At 47.3% G+C, this 20,931-nt stretch overlaps 1 protein-coding gene across 1 annotated transcript in view; it reads right to left on the bottom strand.

Moving 5' to 3' along the window:
• The window catches only part of ccdc33 (coiled-coil domain containing 33), a 220,256-nt gene that overhangs the window by 73,236 nt on the left and 126,089 nt on the right, over positions 1-20,931 (bottom strand). Inside the window, exons 10-12 of the mRNA XM_067973542.1 lie at positions 7,889-8,018; positions 5,240-5,373; positions 2,543-2,614 (exon numbers count right to left, since the gene is read on the bottom strand). Of these exons, the coding sequence (XP_067829643.1) occupies positions 2,543-2,614; positions 5,240-5,373; positions 7,889-8,018 (336 nt within the window). The remainder of the gene's footprint in view (positions 1-2,542; positions 2,615-5,239; positions 5,374-7,888; positions 8,019-20,931) is intronic.

The following is a 20,931-nucleotide window of genomic DNA, read 5'->3' as shown; positions in this document are numbered from 1 at the left end:
GATGGATGCAAAAGATCCCATGGCACTATTTCGAAGATGACCAGGGGAGGTCTCCTGGGCCAATATTTATCCCTCAACCAACACCTAAAAACAGATTATCTGGTCATTATCACATTGCTGTTTGTGGGATCTTGCTGTGCACAAATTTGCTACTGCATTTCCTACATAACAACAGTGACTACACTTCATTGGCTGTAAAGTGCTTTGGGACATCCTGAGGTCGTACAATAGGTGCTATATAAATGCAAATCTTTCAGTAGGTGTCTTTCCTGCAGTTATTTCTACGTTGCTAGACTGTGTGAGAAAAAGCCAGTTACAGTCTTCCTGCATGTCCTGACAAATGTTCCTCTGTTATTACTGAATTATTAGATTATTTGTGAGTGATTGTTTTGTGCCACACGTGTCTGAGAAGTATTGTTTTACTGTTTGTGCCAGTTACTCTGACATAATTATCTTAATATAGTTTCTTCTGACAGTAGCTGTGGGACTGTAATAGGGACAGCAAATCATTTAATGGCAGGATAGTCCTTAGCTGAAACATTCATCTTAGTTCAGTGAAGGGTGATTACTAAGAACTCATGCACATGTACAATGGGTTCAAATGTAGCCGCGGAAGCTATTTGTTTTATCCATGTGTTTGTTTTTCATTTTCTCCTCATTGAGATTTTTGTAAATGGAGAGTTTAAGGGCTAAGTCATACGTCATGTACCAGTTTGAGGCCGAACACTTGTTTACACCAGATTCTGGTCAGACTGCAGAGAGATTTATGGATCCAAGCACAGAAATCACTAAAAGCTGGCGGACAGGTACAAAAAATAATAAAATCTTGGCCTTTACCTTGGGAATACAATGGGGTGGAAGTTATGTTACAGTTATATAAAGCTCTGGTTAGACCCCATTTAGAGCACCTCATTCAGTTCTGGGCACCGCATCTCAGGAAGGATATATTGGCCTTGGAGGGGGTGCAGTGTAGATTCACCGGAATGATACCGGGGCTAAAAGGGTTAAATTATGAGGACAGGTTGCATAGACTAAGCTTGTATTCCCTTGGGCATAGAAGATTAAGAGGTGATCTAATTGAGGTGTTTAAGATGATTAAAGGATTGATAGTGTAGATAGAGAGAAACTATTTCCTCTGATGGGCGATTCCAGAACAAGGGGGCATAACCTTAAAATTAGAGCCAGGCCGTTCAGGGGTGATGTCAGGATGCACTTCTTCACACAAAGGGGAGTGGAAATCTGGAACTCTCTCCCTCAAAACGCAGCTGAGGCTGGGGGTCAAGTGAAAATTTCAAAACTGAGATTGATAGGCAAGGGTTACGGAACCAAGGCGGGTAGGTGGAGTTAAGATACAGATCAACCATGATCTCATTGACTGGCGGAACAGGCTTGAGGGGCTGAATGGCCTCCTGCTGATCCTATGTAATGTCAGTGCTGCTTTGCCCTCTAATCAGTAAAGTGGTGTTTTGTGTCACCAAATGGAAAACCTTGGTCCAGTGTTTCTTGTGAAGGTCTCTTTGAATTTTAATTAGTAATGATTTTCTAATTGAAGCCTGTTCTGGTATACTTCATGCATGGAATGACACGCACATAAAATTCCGTTGCACAAGTCAAAAGGCTTTATATTCTTAACTGAGAGACTTGGATGAAGGCCCAAGGCCCAAGGTGCAAGATAGCACCAAGGTTGATGGCAGCAGGAGAGAAGGCAGTGAGATAAATTAGGGAGTAGTGCTCGGGTGACACGAGTGCAACATATAGGAGGAAGGAAAGACAAAGGGAGATAAGGGGTTCTACAGACTTGAGGTCATGGGAAGTGATAAACGAGAGTAGAAAACGGTGGGATGAGCCATCAACAACACCAACTTGTGTTTATACAGCATCTTTAACATTGTAAAACATCCTAAGGTGCTTCACAGGAGTGTTATCATACTAAATTTGACACCGAGCCACATAAGGAGATATTAGGACAGGTGACCAAAAGCTTGGTCAAAGAGGTAGGTTTTAAAGAGCGTCTTAAAGGAGGAAAGAGAGGCGGAGAGGTTTAGGGAGGGAATTCCAGAGCTTAGGGCCCAGGCAGCTGAAGGCACGGCCGCCAATGGTGGAGCGATGGAAAAATCAGGGATGCAACCAAATTTAGTCACCTCATTGAAATGTATAAAATTCTGACAGGGCTAGACAGACTGGATGCAGGGAGGATGTTTCCCCTGGCTGGGGGCTCTAGAACGAGGGGTCACAGTCTCAGGATACGGGGTAGGTCATTTAGGACTGAGATGAGGAGAAATTTCTTCACTCAGAGGGTGGTGAACCTGTGGAATTCTCCACCACAGAAGGCTGTGGAGGCCAAGTCACTGAATATATTTAAGAAGGAGAGAGATAGATTTCTAGACACAGAAGGCATCAAGGGATATGGAGAGAGAGCGGGAATATGGTATTGACATAGAGGATCAGCCACGATCATATTGAATGGCGGAGCAGGCTCGATGGGCCGAATGACCTATTCCTGCTCCTATTTTCTATGTTTCTATGTTTCAGTCAAACTTACCTCAGAGCCAATAAGCCGGAGAATAAGCCCTACGGTTGGACTGGTGTTGGATGTCGTTCTCAAGCAGTTACCCTGTGCAGAGACAGAAAATATACAATGAGGTTTTGTGTTACCTGTACTGTAAAGCAACGTTGGTTAACTCCTTTAAAAAGGAGAGGGATAAATATCTGGTTGGAAGCAGGATTGAAGGTCAAAGGGTAATTCCACAACCCTGTGCTTCCAGTAGGGAGCCGTGATCACAGGGAGCGTAGGCCGTGAGGATAGCAGTTACAATGTTACAACCCTCTATAAGCTCAGCCCCCTGCTGCGCCTGCAGAATTACTCCAGATAGAGATGGGGGGAAAAATACTTGTATTCAGCACATCATTGAAACAATTGAATGATTTTCTTTGAAATGTAGTGACTTGTCATGTTGTAATGTGCCACAAGAAGCAGTAAGGAGAATGATAATCTGTGTTTGGCAATGTTGGTTGAGGGAGGAATATTGGTCAGGACACAGGGAGAACTCCTTCCTTGAGGAAATGTCAACTGTGGAGAACATCTGTTGAGGGTGAATGGCGCAGGTATGGGGCTGGTTTTAGGAGAAAACTGGACAACACAGGCAAAGGTGAAGTCTAATGGGGAGGTCCACTCAGATCTATAGTTTGCACTTGGATTAAGGGCCGAGTTAAACATTTTTTTATTCATTCATGGGACGTGGGCGTTGCTGGCGAGGCCGGCATTTATTGCCCATCTCTAATTGCCTTTGAGAAGGTGGTGGTGAGCCGCCTTCTTGAACCGCTGCAGTCCCTGTGGTGACGGTTCTCCCACAGTGCTGTTAGGAAGGGAGTTCCAGGATTTTGACCCAGTGACAATGAAGGAACGGCGATATATTTCCAAGTCGGGATGGTGTGTGACTTGGAGGGGAACGTGCAGGTGGTGTTGTTCCCATGTGCCTGTTGCCCTTGTCCTTCTAGGTGGTAGAGGTCGCAGGTTTGGGAGGTGCTGTCGAAGAAGCCTTGGCGGTTTGCTGCAGTGCATCCTGTGGATGGTCCACACTGCAGCCACAGTGCGCCGGTGGTGAAGGGAGTGAATGTTTAGGGTGGTGGATGGGGTGCCAATCAAGCGGGCTGCTTTGTCCTGGATGGTGTCGAGCTTCTTGAGTGTTGTTGGAGCTGCACTCATCCAGGCAAGTGGAGAGTATTCCATCACACTCCTGACTTGTGCCTTGTAGATGGTGGAAAGGCTTTGGGGAATCAGGAGGTGAGTCACTTGCCGCAGAATACCCAGCCTCTGACCTGCTCTTGTAGCCATAGTATTTATGTGGCTGGTCCAGTTAAGTTTCTGGTCAATGGTGACCCCCAGGATGTTGATGGTGGGGGATTCGGCGATGGTAATGCCGTTGAATGTCAAGGGGCGGTGGTTAGACTCTCTCTTGTTGGAGATGGTCATTACCTGGCACTTGTCTAGTGCGAATGTTACTTGCCACTTATCAGCCCAAGGCTGGATGTTGTCCAGATCTTGCTGCATGCGGGCTAGGACTGCTTCATTATCTGAGGGGTTGCGAATGGAACTGAACACTGTGCAATCATCAGCGAACATCCCCATTTCTGATCTTATGACAGATGGAAGGTCATTGATGAAGCAGCTGAAGACGGTTGGGCCTAGGACACTGCCCTGAGGAACACCTGCAGCAATGTCCTGGTCCTGAGATGATTGGCCTCTAACAACCACTACCATCTTCCTTTGTGCTAGGTATGACTCCAGCCACTGGAGAGTTTTCCCCCTGATTCCCATTGACTTCAATTTTACTAGGGCTCCTTAGTGCCACACTCGGTCAAATGCTGCCTTGATGTCAAGGGCAGTCACTCTCACCTCACCTCTGGAATTCAGCTCTTTTGTCCATGTTTGGACCAAGGCTGTAATGAGGTCTGGAGCCGAGTGGTCCTGGCGGAACCCAAACTGAGCATCGGTGAGCAGGTTATTGGTGAGTAAGTGCCGCTTGATAGCACTGTCGACGACACCTTCCATCACTTTGCTGATGATTGAGAGTAGACTGATGGGGCGGTAATTGGCCGGATTGGATTTGCCCTGCTTTTTGTGGACAGGACATACCTGGGCAATTTTCCACATTGTCGGGTAGATGCCAGTGTTGTAGCTGTACTGGAACAGTTTGGCTAGAGGCGCAGCTAGTTCTGGAGCACAAGTCAGGGTAGTTCAGGCAGGGCACCAGGCCTGCTGTAATAAACCTTTATCAAAAACCCAACAGAGTTCACTCCATCCTAACTTGGTCACGGAAAGAGATTCAGATTGTGCCATTTAGAATGTCATTTTTGCTTGTTTGTTGAAATATTTGATTCCTCCTCGTCTTCCATTGCACCCAATTTTTATCCTTTTCCTGCCCCCCCCCCTACCCCCACTCCTTCTGAAGTTGCTGGGATACGATCTCCACACCAGTGCTCCTGCACCTCGCCCGATCAGCCATCCCTCACTTGTGAGAACAGACAGAGGGCGTCAGTGGCCTATTTGACTGTGGGGGGCAGCACAGCTGAGGTGACCCTTCCTTCACCCGGCATCTTCCAGCTGGGTGGTGGGGGCGGTGGGGGGGTCTCTGGATCTCCCCCTTTCTTGTTTATATTCCAATGCCCCATCTCACACATTTTGCGACCGAGGGACTCGTTTCCAACGAAAGAGGCGTCCAACGCGAAAACAGCTCACCTGCACAGGTAGGCCATCTACCCGCACCCCACGGCCTCCGCTTTCCGCCATTAACGTGTGGTAGACGCCCTGGTTCAGGGGCACCACCGAGATTCCCAGTGGGCTGCGCATTTGCCAACTGACGGTGTTCATCACTGTTGGTGATAATGGTACAATAAAGTGTGTTAATCACAGTCCAATCAGTCAGAGTACAGGGATCATGACAGTAGGAACAGGAAGAGGCCATTCAGCCCCTCGGGCCTGTTCCACCATTCAATTAGACTATGGCCAATCTGTATTTTAACTCCAATAATTTGGTTCCATAACCCTTAATTCCCTTACCTAACCAAAATCTATCAATCTCAGTTTTGAAGTTTTCAATTGACCCCCAGCCTCAACAGCTTTTTGTGGGGGAGAGTTCCAGATTTCCACTCCCCTTTGTGTGAAGAAGTGCTTCCTGACATCACCCCTGAATGGCCTAGCTCTAATTTTAAGGTTATGCCCCCTTGATCTGGACTCCCTCCACCAGAGGGAATAGTTTCATGGAACAGCAGTTCCATGGCCTCCCGGGAAGTCTGGGGTCTAAGGACGAATTGATATTGTTTCCACTTTGCGACAGTATAACACCAGAGTGAGATTGGGGTACAGATCCCACTTTAGAGCGCAGCCTGGAGAAGACCACCTGATGCTGCATTGAGTAAAACCCCACTGCAGAGTCAACCCGAGGGGGATCTGCTGGACTTTGCGAGCATTTTATAAAACTTGAGCAAAATCTCTTTTAACGGGTGAGGGTGTGGGTACACCATCAATCAGAGCACAGTGCTGAGTACAAACACTCGCACACAAGGCTCTAGGGTGAGAATGGGTGTGGACTTTCACAGTAAAACAAGGGGCCTTATCAGCTGTATACTGTACTCTGCAGCTAATGGCCTCAGACTGACTGAACCATATCACCAGTAAAACAGCGCAGATACCAATTTGAAATGAGCGCACCATGAGACCATCATTGAACAGAAAATCCACTTTTATATTTACCCAATTAACCGGTTTGAATTGTAAAACTATAATGGAGATGTTAACAGCTACAAGCAGTCGGCTGGCCTGATCTGGGGGTCTTGGTTTCCCCTCCTACCCTTACTGTCTCACACACACACACACACACACAGGATTACTGGCTCTGTGATTCTAACTTTGTTACCCAGGGAATGAAAATGCTTCTGTCTCTGGGCTAATGGCTTCTGTCTAAGGGCTTTTATGGAGCGACTGAATCACAGGGACTAATCAGAACTCACCAACCTCCTCGAGCTGGGAAGAGATGCCACAGTAAAGCTGCTTTAATAAGGTGTACGTTTGAATTCTAGGGAGACTGGCATCTGTGAGGCAGCCCTTGGGTGTTTACACTCCGAAACGTGGCTCCCTCACATCTCGGTGATAGACTCACAGCTGTGGGTCTCAGAGTCTGCCTCTCGGGATAACGGGTCCAGATTTGTTCTATTTTAATGCAATCGTTTCGCTGTTTAAAATAAACAGGCTGGCAAAATAGCACAGCCGGGAGTTTATGTGGAAGTGTAATGGGTGTGCTAACAAAATAAAGAGGACATACTGCCATTTGTGTGAGCTTCCCCTCTGCCACATGGTGACGTCATGGTCTGGACACATCACGGTGATGTCATGCTCCGGTGACGTCACTGTGATGTCATGCTCTGGTGATGTCATGGTGATGTCATGCTCCGGAGGCATCACAAACGGGGAGAGTGAAACGTGGACAGCGTTCCTCAATCGTGATGTCCCTTGAACTTTGTCCTACCCCAAAATACATTTCCCCACAAAAAGTCTACCTGGCAACAGATATTTTGTGTGAAGGTCTCCCTTTCACAACACCACAAAGTTCCAGTGGCATCATGACTGGTGTCCACGGACCACTCTCCCAGTTCATGATGTCACTGCAGCACAACCTCACCACGATGCCAGCGCACCACGACATCACCACGATGCCAGCGCACCACGACATCACCACGATGCCAGCGCACCAGGACATCGCCACGATGCCAGCGCACCACGACATCGCCACGATGTCAGCGCACCACGACATCGCCACGATGCCAGCGCACCACGACATCGCCATGATGCCAGCGCACCAGGACATCGCCACGATGCCAGCGGACCACGACATCGCCACGATGCCAGCGCACCGCGACATCGCCACGATGCCAGCGCACCAGGACATCGCCACGATGCCAGCGCACCACGACATCGCCACGATGCCAGCGCACCAGGACATCGCCACGATGCCAGCGGACCACGACATCGCCACGATGCCAGCGCACCGCGACATCGCCACGGTGCCAGCGCACCACGACATCGCCACGGTGCCAGCGCACCACGACATCGCCACGCCACAGACTCTGAGACACGTGAGGAACTGGGACTGTGAGTCTGTCACATGACACAGGCCCAGGTTTCCGTGACGACAGTATAAAGGCAGGAGAGGGAGACACGGAGGCTCCATTGGCTTCACTCTCTCCCTGGGCCCTAAACCCAAAGGCAGTTTAGTTCAAAGTTCACTGAACATTAAGCGAACCCGGCTGAGATTTGAGAAGGTTACACACAGTCTCTGTACAATGAGGCGTTACCATTCACATCTACCACCGGAGAAAAGTGCGCACGCACCAGTGGTGATCGAATAGTACTCGAGCACGAGCGCAGCTCCTGCAGTGAAGATGGTGGCACAGTCCCGGCCCTGGAACAGGAAGGAATAATTCCAGTTTGGTTGCTCCTGAGGAAAGCCTGCATGAGACACCTATAAAACAGAACCAGACACACTGATCATCATAAAAAGTTCGGCTTATATTTATATCGCACCTTTCACAACCTTTAACACCAAAGTGCTTTACAACCAATGAAGTACTTCTGAAGTGTAGTCACTGTTGTGATGTAGGCAACGCAGCAGCCAATTTGCGCACAGCAAGATCCCACAAACAGCAATGAGATATTGACCAGGTAGTCTGATTTAGTGATGTTGGTTGATCATACCCTATAATATCTGAGTACAGCCTGGGTCACAAAATCATAGGATAACTATGCATGAGAAAGGCCATTCAGCCCATCTCTGTCGATCCAGAATGTCCCTTCACTCCCCCCATTACAGCATCTGATGACTCCTGAGTTCTTGTCCCACTACTCTATCTGGGAGCCCAACCCATACGTTGATCGCTCTTCCTTACACCAGTCGTAAGTTTGCCTTTTACTGGTTTGAACCTGTGTCTCTTTGTTCTACTCTCACAGTTTAATTTAAAGTGTTTTTTTCTGCGTTTACCTTTAAAAATCCCATTTATAATCTTGGACGCCTCTAAAGACCACAACCTCAGGGCCAGCGCAAAGCGATTTCTGATTCCCAACTCTGGATCCACACCCCAACTTTAGCCCAAACTGCTCTGTAGTGACATTAAGGTTGTCTTGTAAATGCATTGAACGGGAGGCTTGCCTCTTTGTTTTGTTTTTTAAAAACAGACATTGCCCCTTTAAAAGTTCCAGTCATTCTTTGCATGTTAAATGCGATCTTACAATAACAATTAAGAGATTTTGTTTCTAAAAACAAACAAAAACAAAATAAAGAGATGAAAAAATCAAAGTATTCCCCGACAAGCTGCTCAGAATTGTCACTGCTGACTCTATCTCATCATAGTGCCACCAGTCTTGGCCGCTGGGAACCCCTGCCAGATGCGGGGAGTGTGCTGCTCCTGCTGACAGCTCCAGAGACCACCCGAGGGCTGATAAGCATTTGTACCAAAGAGTGTTTGCAATGAGCTGGCAGAAGGGGTAATGGTCCATTGGTGCCATGCCCCGCGCCAGAGATCGACAGATAAAATCCAGCAGAAGATAGGACATTTTCCATCATCAACAACAGCTGAATTTGTATAGCGCCTTTCACCTTTAACAGTCCCGAGGCCTTTCACAGGAGCGATTATCAAACAAAACTTGACACCGAGCCACATAAGGAGATTTTAGGACAGGTGACCAAAAGCTTGGTCAAAGAGGTAGGTTTTAAGTGTGGAGTTCCTTTACACGAGAGATGCAATGCTAAAAAGGTTATTGGTTCTGCAGAGGGAACGGACTTGAACATTTTTTGATTTGCTTTGGAGGTGCCACGATGGATTTATCCCACAAGAAACCTCAGAATAGACGAAATAAGGAAGACATGGGCATAGAGGGATATGGGCCAAGTGCAGGCAATTGGGACTAGCTTAGTGGTATAAACTGGGCGACATGGACATGTTGGGCCGAAGGGCCTGTTTCCATGTTGTAAACTTCTATGATTCTATGATTCTATCTATATATTGCCCAGCCACGTCTCTCAGAGAAGTGTCCAAGCACCTCGCATACAATCAATTACTTTGAAGTGCAGCCATTTTCTGTTTTCATGTTGGCGGATGCAGCGGCCATTTTGTGGACAGCAAGATCCCACTAACAGTACTGAGATGAATGGCCAGTACATGTTTTTTTTTAATGGCGTTAGTTGAGAGAACAACCTAGATGCATTGGAGTGCATCTGAACCTTCTCTCTCAGAGGCAACTGAGACAAGCTAACACTAAATGAACAAGGTCCTCTTCATAAGGAGGATGGCCTGGATATTTTACCATCCCCCTCTGTGCACTCTGTTTAAATAGAATGGCTTAAAATCAAGTATTAAATAATTCCTTTCATTTTTAATGTTTCTTTCCCAAAGGGACCGTTAAATGCAGATGTCACATCAATGCTTCCCATTAATTAACGTGACTCTTATTCCTCCCCCAGCAAAACATGGCATGCAGTCCTTGGCGAGCTCAGTTTGTGCCTGTGGCCCTGCAGACACGTTGCTTATCTAAGCATAAGAAGGCCTTGGGCCAAATACAAGTTAAAAAAATAAAAGTCTTTCAAACTCTCCTGCCCAGCGTGAAACCGAGCCAAACAGGTCAGAAAAGGCCGAGATCCAATCCCTGTTCTGTGCTGAGTTACGTGACCTTACCAGGGGGCAGTATTTGGGTGTCAAGTTAGCCAGTGTCAGAGAGAGGGAAAAACCATCCCGAATTCCCAATGCTGATCCCAGTCTGGCGACTCCTTCTAGAAAGTGCTCACAGCTGCAAAAAAAAACCCCAGAAAATGCTGGAAATGTTCAGCGAGTCAGGCAGCATCCGTGGAGGAAGAAGTTAATGTTTCAGGATGATGGCCTTTCTTTCCTCCCCTCCTTCCCCTGGCTCTGCACTTGCTCAAAAACTGTTGAATCTTCAACTTCTTCCAGTTCTGACAAAGGACCATCGACCTGAGACGTTAACTCTGCTTCTTTCTCCACAGACCTGCCGAGCGTTTCCAGCATTGTCGGGTTTTGTTTCAGATTTCCAGCACCCCCAGTATTTTTCCTCGGACATAATCGGCCGTGATGCTTCATGGTCAAAGAAAAAAGCTCATTAAACTTTTTGTCTAGGCTCATTTGTGAGGAATGGGCACGTAGACAAGACACTAGAGAGGAGCTGACCACCTCAGGGCCGTATCCAAGCAACAGTCCCTGGGCTTGAGGGGAGGAAAGCAAAGGAGACTGAGGGGCATTGTGGCGATGGTAACGGTGAGTCTTAAAATATCCGCTCCGATTCAGTTTGAAAACTGAGACCTTCAGTTTAAAGAACAACAAATGAGAGATCGGAGGGAGCAGCTAGAATACCACAGGTTTTACTGCCCTTGGGCTTCAGCTGCTATTTCCAAATTTCCCTCAGCCAACTGCCCACTATCGTATTGCCAGTTTGTGTAAAGAAAGAACTTGCATTCATATAGCACCTTCCACGACCACAGGACGTCCCGAAGCACCTTTACAGCCAATGACGTCTAGACACTGTTGCTATGTAGGAAATGCAGCAGCCAATTTGCGCACAGCAAGATCCCACAAACAGCAATGTGATATAATGACCCGATAATCTGTTATAGTGGTGTTGATTGAGGGATAAATATCGTCCAGGACACCGGGGGGGAATTCACCTGCTCTTCTTCAAAATTGTGCCATGGGATCTTTTACGTCCACCTGAGAGGGCAGACGGGGCCTCGGTTTAATGTCTCATCCGAAAGACGGCACCTCTGACAGTGCAGCACTCCCTCAGTGCTGTACACTGGAGTGTCAGCCCGGATTTTGAGCTCAAGCCTCTGGAGTGGGGCTCGGGCCCACGACCTTCTGACTCAGAACAAGGAGATTTCAGCAGCTTTAGGCCGCAGCTGATCTGGCAGCAGTAGGGTACGGGTCGCACTGATGAAACATACCAGTGAGAGAAGTGAAGGAGCGCGGATCTGGGCAGGCAATTTGCGGGGAACAGCACGAAACTCCTGGGACAGTTTGGTTTAAGTTGGGGCTGACTGTTGCTGGGATACAGTTCCATGAATGACCAGCACCTTACCCAAGAGGTCATTAGGTTGTGTCAGTAGGTTGTGTCCCAGATACCAGCTGAAGTCTCTGCGATTATTTAATGCATCCATTAAACAATCGCCCCACCTTCCCCCCACCATAGCCTTCAGCTGCCTCGGCCCTAAGCTCTGGAATTCCCTCCCTAAACCTCTCCGCCTCTCTACCCCTCTCTCCTCCTTTAAGATGCTCCTTAAAACCTATATCTTTGACCAAGCTTCCTAATATCTCCTTCTGTGGCTCGGTGTCAAATTTCAGTTTGATAATCGCTCCTGTGAAGCGCCTTGGGATGTTTTACTACATTAAAGGCGCTATATAAATGCAAGTTGCTGTAATATTGGAGTAAATACTGACTCACACATTTCATAAGGATGTGTCTGAATGAAGTGTAGTTCAGGAAGATCAGATGAAGAGAAAATAAGGAGGCTGATTCACTCCGTTAAATCTACAAAATAGTTCTGTCACATTTTGGCGCAGATGCGAAACAATCTTTTAAAGAGAAAGAAAGCCAGTCGTTTCCTGCCGGTTTTTCTTTCTCATCTGGGGACGAGCCGAGGATGTACAAGCAGCTGTCGATCGGCACAGAAACAATTACCATCTAATCGACCTCAGGATGGGGATATCTTGACATTGGCTCCCTGTAGCTGAGGGCTCTGCCTGTTTTCCTTTTACTGCACCCAGGGTAGGATTCAGTCACTCACTGCACAGATTCACATTGATAGACCTGAGCATTTCCCCTCTCTAAAGTATCATAAATGTCACGCTGTTAGTGTTTGAGTCTTTATTAGAGTCTCTGTGAATGTCTCTGTGGGGAAATCCTTTATTCACTGACAGCATCCATCACTATTTCACCAATCACCATTTGTAACACAACCAGAGAGTTGCTGATCTGTGTAAGAGTGCAAATTATCAATTTGTTTTAAAGGAAATCTGACAAATTCCACAAGAGGACTGGGTGACACAATCAGCTAGAAGGCATTTCCATTCGTCTCAGAATCTCACACACACGACTATTTCTCAGAGAGTTCTGGAAATAGGTCCTATCCTATTTAAAAGGGAGTGAATTTTAGTGCAATCCCCAGTCTTTTAATATCCTTTGTTACAGGTAGATGAAGTTAAGATACAGATCGGCCAATTGAATGGCGGAACAGGCTCGAGGGGCTGAATGGCCTACTCCTGTTCCTACGTTTCTACGAGACATCCAAGACTGGAGCATTGCACCCAGTAAATTCTGGGTGGTAATTCACAGTGCACGACTGCCAGAGTCCTAACCTCAGGAAAGTTCTCCCGACTGCACCAATGGGACATTTTACCATCTCCCTCAGCAGCCATCCTGGGGCCTCTTTGCGTGTGGTGTACAATGTATCGTAAAGAAGAACACAATGATGATTTAGTATAGTGCAGGAAAGGGATAAAACGATAGTCTAGAAAGATTGATTTATTGAGGGTCAGTTCCGTTATATAACAGGTATACCACAATGGAATTCCTGTAAGAAATGTGCAAACTTGAGATTAATGAGTGGAATATACATGACATCTTTTTGGATAACAAATTGTATAGCATCTGGCTTTCAGAGAAGGACAGACCAGTATCGTGAAAAAGCACAAGTAAAGCTAAAATCAATCTTATCCTAATATAATTATCGCTGGCTGGTGATCTCTCAAGCAATGTGTGCATTTCAAAAGATACTGGCTGATCCTGGCAGTAAAAGCGAGATCCATTTCTAATAAAAAGGCTTAACCGTGTTGTTTTTTTAATGAATAATTTGTTGGTGGGTGTCCTGTCCATTTTCATGGCTGCTCGCCTTTAACGCAGTAACTGGAAGTGATGGGTGAGCAGGGAGTTACACCTCCAACATCTCTCCGGAACGCAGCCTATTGGTGGCACAACCAGAGCAGGCGAGGGTAGGAATATGAGTTTCTTTCCCTCTCTCTCCCACCAGACACCAAATACCAGAGGTTTTACTGCCCTTGGGCTTCAGCAGCTATTTCCAAATTCCCCTCAGCCCACTGCCCAATATTGCAGTGCCAGTTTGTGTAGGGAGAGGGTTAGTGGCTCCACTGAAGATATCTGTACGAGCAATAAAAGAAAGACTTGCATTTCTATAGCGCCTTTCACAACCTCAGGACGTCCCAAAGCCCTTTACAGCCAATGAAGTACTTTTGAAGTGTAGTCACTCTTATAATATAGGAAATGCGGCAGCCAATTTGCGCACAGCAAGCTCCCACAAACAGCAATGAGATAAATGACCAGATAATTTGTTTTAGTGACGTTGGTTGAGGGATAAATAAAGGGACACCGAGGAGAACGCCCCTGCTCTTCTTCGAAATAGTGGCCATGGGATCTTTTACATCCGCCTGAGACGCCTCGGTTTAACGTCTCATCCGAAAGACGGCACCTCCGACAGTGCAGCACTCCCTCGGCACTGCACTGGGAGCGTCAGCTGTGATAAAGTGCACCAGTGTCTGAAGTGGGGTTTGAACCCGCGATGGTCAGTGTTACCACTGGGACAGGGCTGACACTGAAACCAGCCAATATCGACTGTCCAAGCTCACAGCTAAGCAGCAAAGTGTGGCTTGTACATGAATCATTAGCTTTGGGGAGGGAGTATTCTGCTTAAAACGTGGCAAAAAAATCTGAAGATTTATTTTTTTACCTCATTTAGTTCAGTTTAGGCATGGGGTGGGGGGTACTTCAAATAGAAAGTATTCCCCCAAATCTTCCGCCATGTCCATGCAGCGTTGATTCTGGGCCCGAAAACGAGCCCAGATAAATTTTTGTCCACAAAATCTTTAAACTCGCATTTGCCGTCTCACTACATAGAGCAAACAGATCAATCTTCACCGGCTGTTGCTCAAAGGATAAAAAACAAAGCAGGACATAAAAAACTCGCACACACATTCTCCGCTCCGGAGCTGGTTTCTTCACATTCCACGGACTTCAATGGAAATAAATATCGGGCGAGATGTAAAACCGGCTACGACTCACTAACACCTGTTTTACACTATCGCAGAGAGACAAGATCTACCCCGTTGTCTTTCGGAAGCTGGGACTGGGTTCCCCACTATTTGCAGGAACACACACTCACGCACATGCACTCACGCAGATACACACACGCATGCAGATACACACACGCATGCAGATACACAAATGCACACACACTCGCACATGCAGATACACACACGCATGCAGATACACACACGCATGCAGATACACACACACTCATACATGCAGATACACACACGCATGCATAACACATACGCACACACACACGCATGCAGATACACACACACACAGATACACACACGCAGATACACACACGCAGATACACACACGCAGATACACACACGCAGATACACACACACACGCAGATACACACACACGCAGATACACACATACACACATACACACACACATACAGATACACATACGTACACACATACATACGCACGCAGATACACAAATGCTCACACACGCACACACAAACTCACACACACACAAACTCACACACACACAAACTCACACACACAAACTCACACACACACAAACTCACGCACACACAAACTCACGCACACACAAACTCACACACACACAAACTCACACACACACAAACTCACACACACACACAAACTCACACACACACACACAAACACACACACAAACTCACACACACACAAACTCACACACACACAAACTCACACACACACACACACACACAAACTCACACACACACAAACTCACACACACACAAACTCACACACACACACACACACACAAACTCACACACACACAAACTCACACACACACAAACTCACACACACACAAACTCACACACACACAAACTCACACACACACAAACATCCGTCCTAATCAGAAGCCAGTGAGTTTATTTTACATCAAGCAATGCAGGAGAAAATTCATCAGTGGCACAAAGGACAAAAGTTTCCCTCGACAATTGTAGTTTTGCCCGTAATCCTCTCAATGTGAATGAGTATTATTTGCATATATATAGGAAAGATGAACTTTTTATCCTGAATAACGCAAAAGGGTCAGATGTAGTCCTCGTGCTGCTTTCACTGTTGGAAACTGTCCAGCAGAGATGAGACAGAGCAAGAAGAAATGTTGGGGAGTAAACAGGTGCCTGTTGGTGCCAGACAGAAGCTCGGCCTCTGCAAAATTTGATTTAAAAACAAATAACAGGGGAGGGTATTCATAAATATTCGAAGCTGGAGTGTGGATCTGTGCCTGAAACTCACACGTGTCAGTTACACCAGCCAACAGACGTAATTTAAATGTGAATATCACCTCATAATAGAGTTGTACCAGAATTCGCTCCTTCTGTACAAATCCCTCTTGGGCTATTCGCCGACTCGCTATCGCCCGATCTGCACGACAGCCCTACAGAAATTTATACCCCAAATACTCTCAATGTACCTTTAGACCCCTATCACTACCTTGCCTGTGTACTCAATTCGACATGGATGGGGTAAATCCAGCATTCCCGCTTTCCCGGTGAGGAGCTGAGCTCGAAGAGGAGTGGGGAGAATCGGTACTGTAATATCATCACCCCCCACCCCCCCACGTCACCGACTCACAGAGGTACAAACCTGTCTCAGGCAGTAGCACAAAACAGGAGGGAGTCGATTGGCAGCCCTGTTTTACACTCCGCCTGACTGACCTCAATGGAAAAGCAAATCGGGCGGAGTTTTAAAACGGGGCTGCCGATTGGCTAGCGGCCTTTTTGTGCGGCTGCCTGAGGCGGTTTTTCATTCCAATGCTCCCTTGAGCACGTTCATCGCTGGGAGCCCAGGATGCCCTCAATTTACCCTCGTGTTATGCCCTTGATCTAGACAGGCATGATCACAACTCAACAGCATTATTTAAGGGAGTTCTCATCTCTGCTGGACACGGTTTACAACAGTATCCCAGACAACATTCACCCCTTAACCAATAGCACCAAAACCAGATTAACCACTTGCCTGGATGAGTGCAACTCCAACAACGCTTAAGAAGCTCGACACCATCCAGGACAAAGCAGCCCGCTTGATTGACACCCCATCCACCACCCTAAACATTCATTCCCTTCACCACTGGCGCAATGTGGCTGCAGTGTGTACTGTCTCATCTCTGCAGGATGCACTGCAGCAACTCGCCAAGGCTTCTTCGACAGCAAACCCCCGACCTCTACCACCTAGAAGGACAAGGGCAGCAGGCACATGGGAACAACACCACCTGCACGTTCCCCTCCAAATCAAACACCATCCCGACTTGGAAATATATCGCCGTTCCTTCATCGTCACTGGGTCAAAATCCTGGAACTCCCTGCCTAACAGCACTGTGGGAGAACCTTCACCACACGGACTGCAGCGGTTCAAGAAGGCGGCTCACCACCACCTTCTCAAGGGCAATTAGGGGTGGGCAATAAATGCCGGCCTCGCCAGCAACGCCCACATCCCATGAACGAATAAAAAAAAGATTCAAAGGTTAATCATCTCACTACTAGTGAGGGGTTGGTTTCACAGGATGGGTTGCCATGTTTGTGACTCCCTTGTGTGAGTCATGGGATGTCATCATGTTCATTAAAAGGAGGTATTATTTAGTATTTCAAACCCTTCCTTCTCATGGACTTGGCCACACGTGTTCAGGAGGCTTTATTTGCGGGGAGGGGGACCATGTCTTTCAGCTAATGGCTAACCCTGGGCGGGTTGGATTGCCTGGGCGCAGTGAAGAGATGACAGTCATCCAGGGACTGACGCATGTCCATAAAGGACCAGACGATCGGGGGCTGCGGTCTCGGGATTTCCAACCAGTGCTCCTCCCTGGGAATGCTGCTCCTCACTGGGAATGCTGCTCCTCCCTGGGAATGCTGCTCCTCACTGGGTAGGAATCAGCCCAAAAGGAAGGCTGGAGATGGGCCGGAGGATTTGCAAGGACGGAGGCATTTGGATGACATGCCTTTCTCTACTATTTCAACAAATGCACCGGCCCACTTACTTTTAAAGAGGTTAAGGCTAAGCCACTGAAATTAGAACAGACCTGACTGGTTGAGGGGGTAATCAGAAACTAAACCTAATCTAGTGGGGAGAGAAAAAGAAAAAAGACAAAGACTGGAAACCTGAAAGAAATAGTGTGTTTCACCGTCATCTGAAAGGATGGGTTAATGTTTGGGGTCACGACCCTTTCCGCAGAACGTCATTTCGTTGGGGGAGGGGTTACTGGACTACTTGTTTTGCTTAAATCCCAGTTATGAATTCAGCCTGGTGATAAAAGTAGAAAATCCGATTTCTGTTTCATGAATGTTTTACGCAGCCAGTGGAACGCACTGCCTGAGAGGGCGGTGGAAGCAGGTTCAGCAGTAACTTTCAAAAGGGAATTAGATATGTACTGGAGAAGGAGAAATTTGCGGGGCTACGAGGAAAGAGCAAGGGGGGGGGAGCGGGACTAGTTGGATAGTTCTTTCCAAGAGCCGGCACGGGCTCGACGGGCCGAACGGCCTCCTTCTGTGCTGAATGATTCTAACTCAGGGTTTCGGTTGCGTCACGATAAAACAAAAGTTGTTGCGAGCCATGGGTTCGAGTGATAGTGAACTAAACGGAAACACAGTCTTTGCAAAGTACAGCACCGACAGAGCTGGCTGTTGAAGGCTGACACACTCGGGGCCTTGATTCCTGGCGGCTGCCAGTCTGATCCTCCCGAAAGCTGCACGAGGGGGAAAGATAAGGCAGCATCAGACGGTAATAGAGAGTGACAGTAAAACCTTTAATCCCCAATGCATGCTGGGCAGACAGCAGCACTGTGAAAGTACTCGGAATTGAAAAAAGCCCTCGTAGTCTGTGTTCAAATTACGGCAATCCAAGCTAGCAAACGAGCTGCGGCAAAATCTATTTTCATTCTGCCCCGACTTGCTAATTATATATTGAGATCTGCAACTGATGGAATAATAATATTTGTAAACCTCCCTTGTGCTTTAATAATAGTGTCTGGTGTTCACTATACGCAGCTGTCTGTTTAAAAAAAGCTACTTCCCCGTTCTGGCCTGGAATAGTGGAGTCACTACATGCAGCTGATAAAGGCAGGCCGATTTCTCCAGCAAACTGGCAGTGAGTGGAAGATTATTACATAATACAAATTATGTGCATAAAATCAATCCCAGCCACAGTGCGGGGTCCAGGCGTGATTGATGGGGGAATTACCCAATCATTTCCATCCTGGCCTGCAGTAGTAGTGTCACTGTATGCAGCCCATAATACTACAGGAAAGCTGACACACCCAAGTCCAAATCTCTTCCCTACCTGCGGAACGCAGTAATCAGCACCGTGGTATCCAAGTCTGGCCAAGTGTGTTTTTCTTTTGTCCGTCCTGACCGGTTGTGTTTTGGCAGGATTCTGCTGTGGACAATTTCGCTCACACTGCAGGAGATGTTAAACCTCCCTCTTCCAGAACCAGCTGATCCGAGATGGACCAGATTGGAGCATCTCCTTCTGCATCTCTTGCTGTCACACTACGTGTCGTCTTGTGTCACACCCCCATCCTGTGCTACATCTCCCCGACTAGCTGCTCTTGCCCATCTGTTGTTCCTTGGTCTCACTGATATCCTCCTTCTTCCCCAACTCATGCCAAACTCCAATCTAAAATCAATAATCAATAAGAGAAAGAAAATCACCTCTCATTGAGTAGCTGATAATTATTGACACATAAAATAATGGGCAGTACTCTAAATTGCTCCCACATCGATATATCAGGACCAGAATTTTGCAATGGTTGCTCTGTTTGCCTTCAATCTGTCAATCTTCCTTGTTGTGTGCGCACACGCGCAAACACTGGAAGGTAATAAAACAGCTACTGTTTGATCTCTCGTGACATTGCTTATTATCAGTCCTCTGGGGTCTGGAGCACGCTTTGATGTCTAGTTGCTAAGATGGAGTTGCACTTAACCTGGCCTGTCCCTTTAAGGTCATCGCTCAGCTGCTCCCTGTAGGAAAGGGAGCTAAATGGACACATACCGAGGTCAATTAGAGGCTGATTGCTGTCACGGGGAGGGGGGGGTGAGATTAGCAGTTGCTCGTAAATTCCTGGCTCTTTCCCTTGAAGAGCGGACAGATTATGAAACTCAGTATAAACCAGCAGGAAATGACTGGCTTCCTTCCTGTTTTTGATATATTTTTAGATTGTTCAGTTGCGGTTTGTTGTATGAAGATGACATTTGAACCGGGAGCGTGAAGCAGAATTTGCACGCCTGATGCTTTAAGTTGTGACGGTCACAGACTAGATATTGCGCACTTCCTGTAAGTGCAACCCTTACTTCCTGTGACACCATTTCCACCCTTGCTTGAACTTACCTCTGGTTGAGTCGTTCCAGCTCTGTCCCCAAGGTTATTGGTGCTGTAATGTCGTTCTTCAGCTCACCAACCTATCCGAGGACTGCGGAGATCAAGTCTCCCACCCAATTCTCCCTCCCGAGGCCTCTCACCGCTCCTATCCGCCCCCCCCCAAGCTCCGAACAGTCGATGCCTTCCCCCCTTCCCCAATATTAATCCCGCCCCTTGCCAGTGCCAACGCCCCCTGCCCCGAACGATGGTGCCATTCCCCCTTTCCAATCACCGGCCCCCTCTACTAACCCGCCCCACCCCCAAAAAAAAAAACTCATGTGAGTTACATCTCCCCCAGCTCACTTCCCAACCGAGTTCCAGCCATTAGCCGTAAACTGGCTTTAAAAGCCCCACACTGTACTTTTAGTGTACGTGCCAACTCTACACAGTGCAGGAAGTATCTCCAACTCACCCTTCCTCACTCCACTGGGTTCCAGTAGCTCGATTCTGACTGGCTCATTCAGTTTCCATGCAATAGGTCAACGCAGGTCAGCTGAGTGTTGACTGCAGTTGAGCCCCACGGCTCGATTGGATTGTCAATGATTCCAAACGGCAAAATCACTGCTTTGGTTTATTGAATGACTCCTATTTGTCTTTCACTCTTTCAGCTCTCAAGAGCTGTCCAATCTCTATGGAGATATACCAACAACAACAACTTGCATTTATATAGCGCCTTTAACGTAGTAAAAATGTCCCAAGGTGCTTCGCAGGAGCGATCATCAAACAAAATTTGACACCGAGCCACATAAGGAGATATTAGGACAGGTGAGCAAAGGCTTGGTCAAAGAGGTAGGTTTTAAAGAGCGTCTTAAAGGAGGAGAGAGAGAGGTAGAGAAGTTTAGGGAGGGAATTCCACAGTTTAGGACCTGGACCTGAGTAGTTTCAGTGACGGGGAAGGGGTGATAACACAGTGATCAAAGT

This window comes from Heptranchias perlo, chromosome 38 (genome assembly GCF_035084215.1).
Source record: "Heptranchias perlo isolate sHepPer1 chromosome 38, sHepPer1.hap1, whole genome shotgun sequence".
NCBI lineage: Eukaryota > Metazoa > Chordata > Chondrichthyes > Hexanchiformes > Hexanchidae > Heptranchias > Heptranchias perlo.
This window is presented reverse-complemented; position numbering and strand designations above follow the sequence as displayed.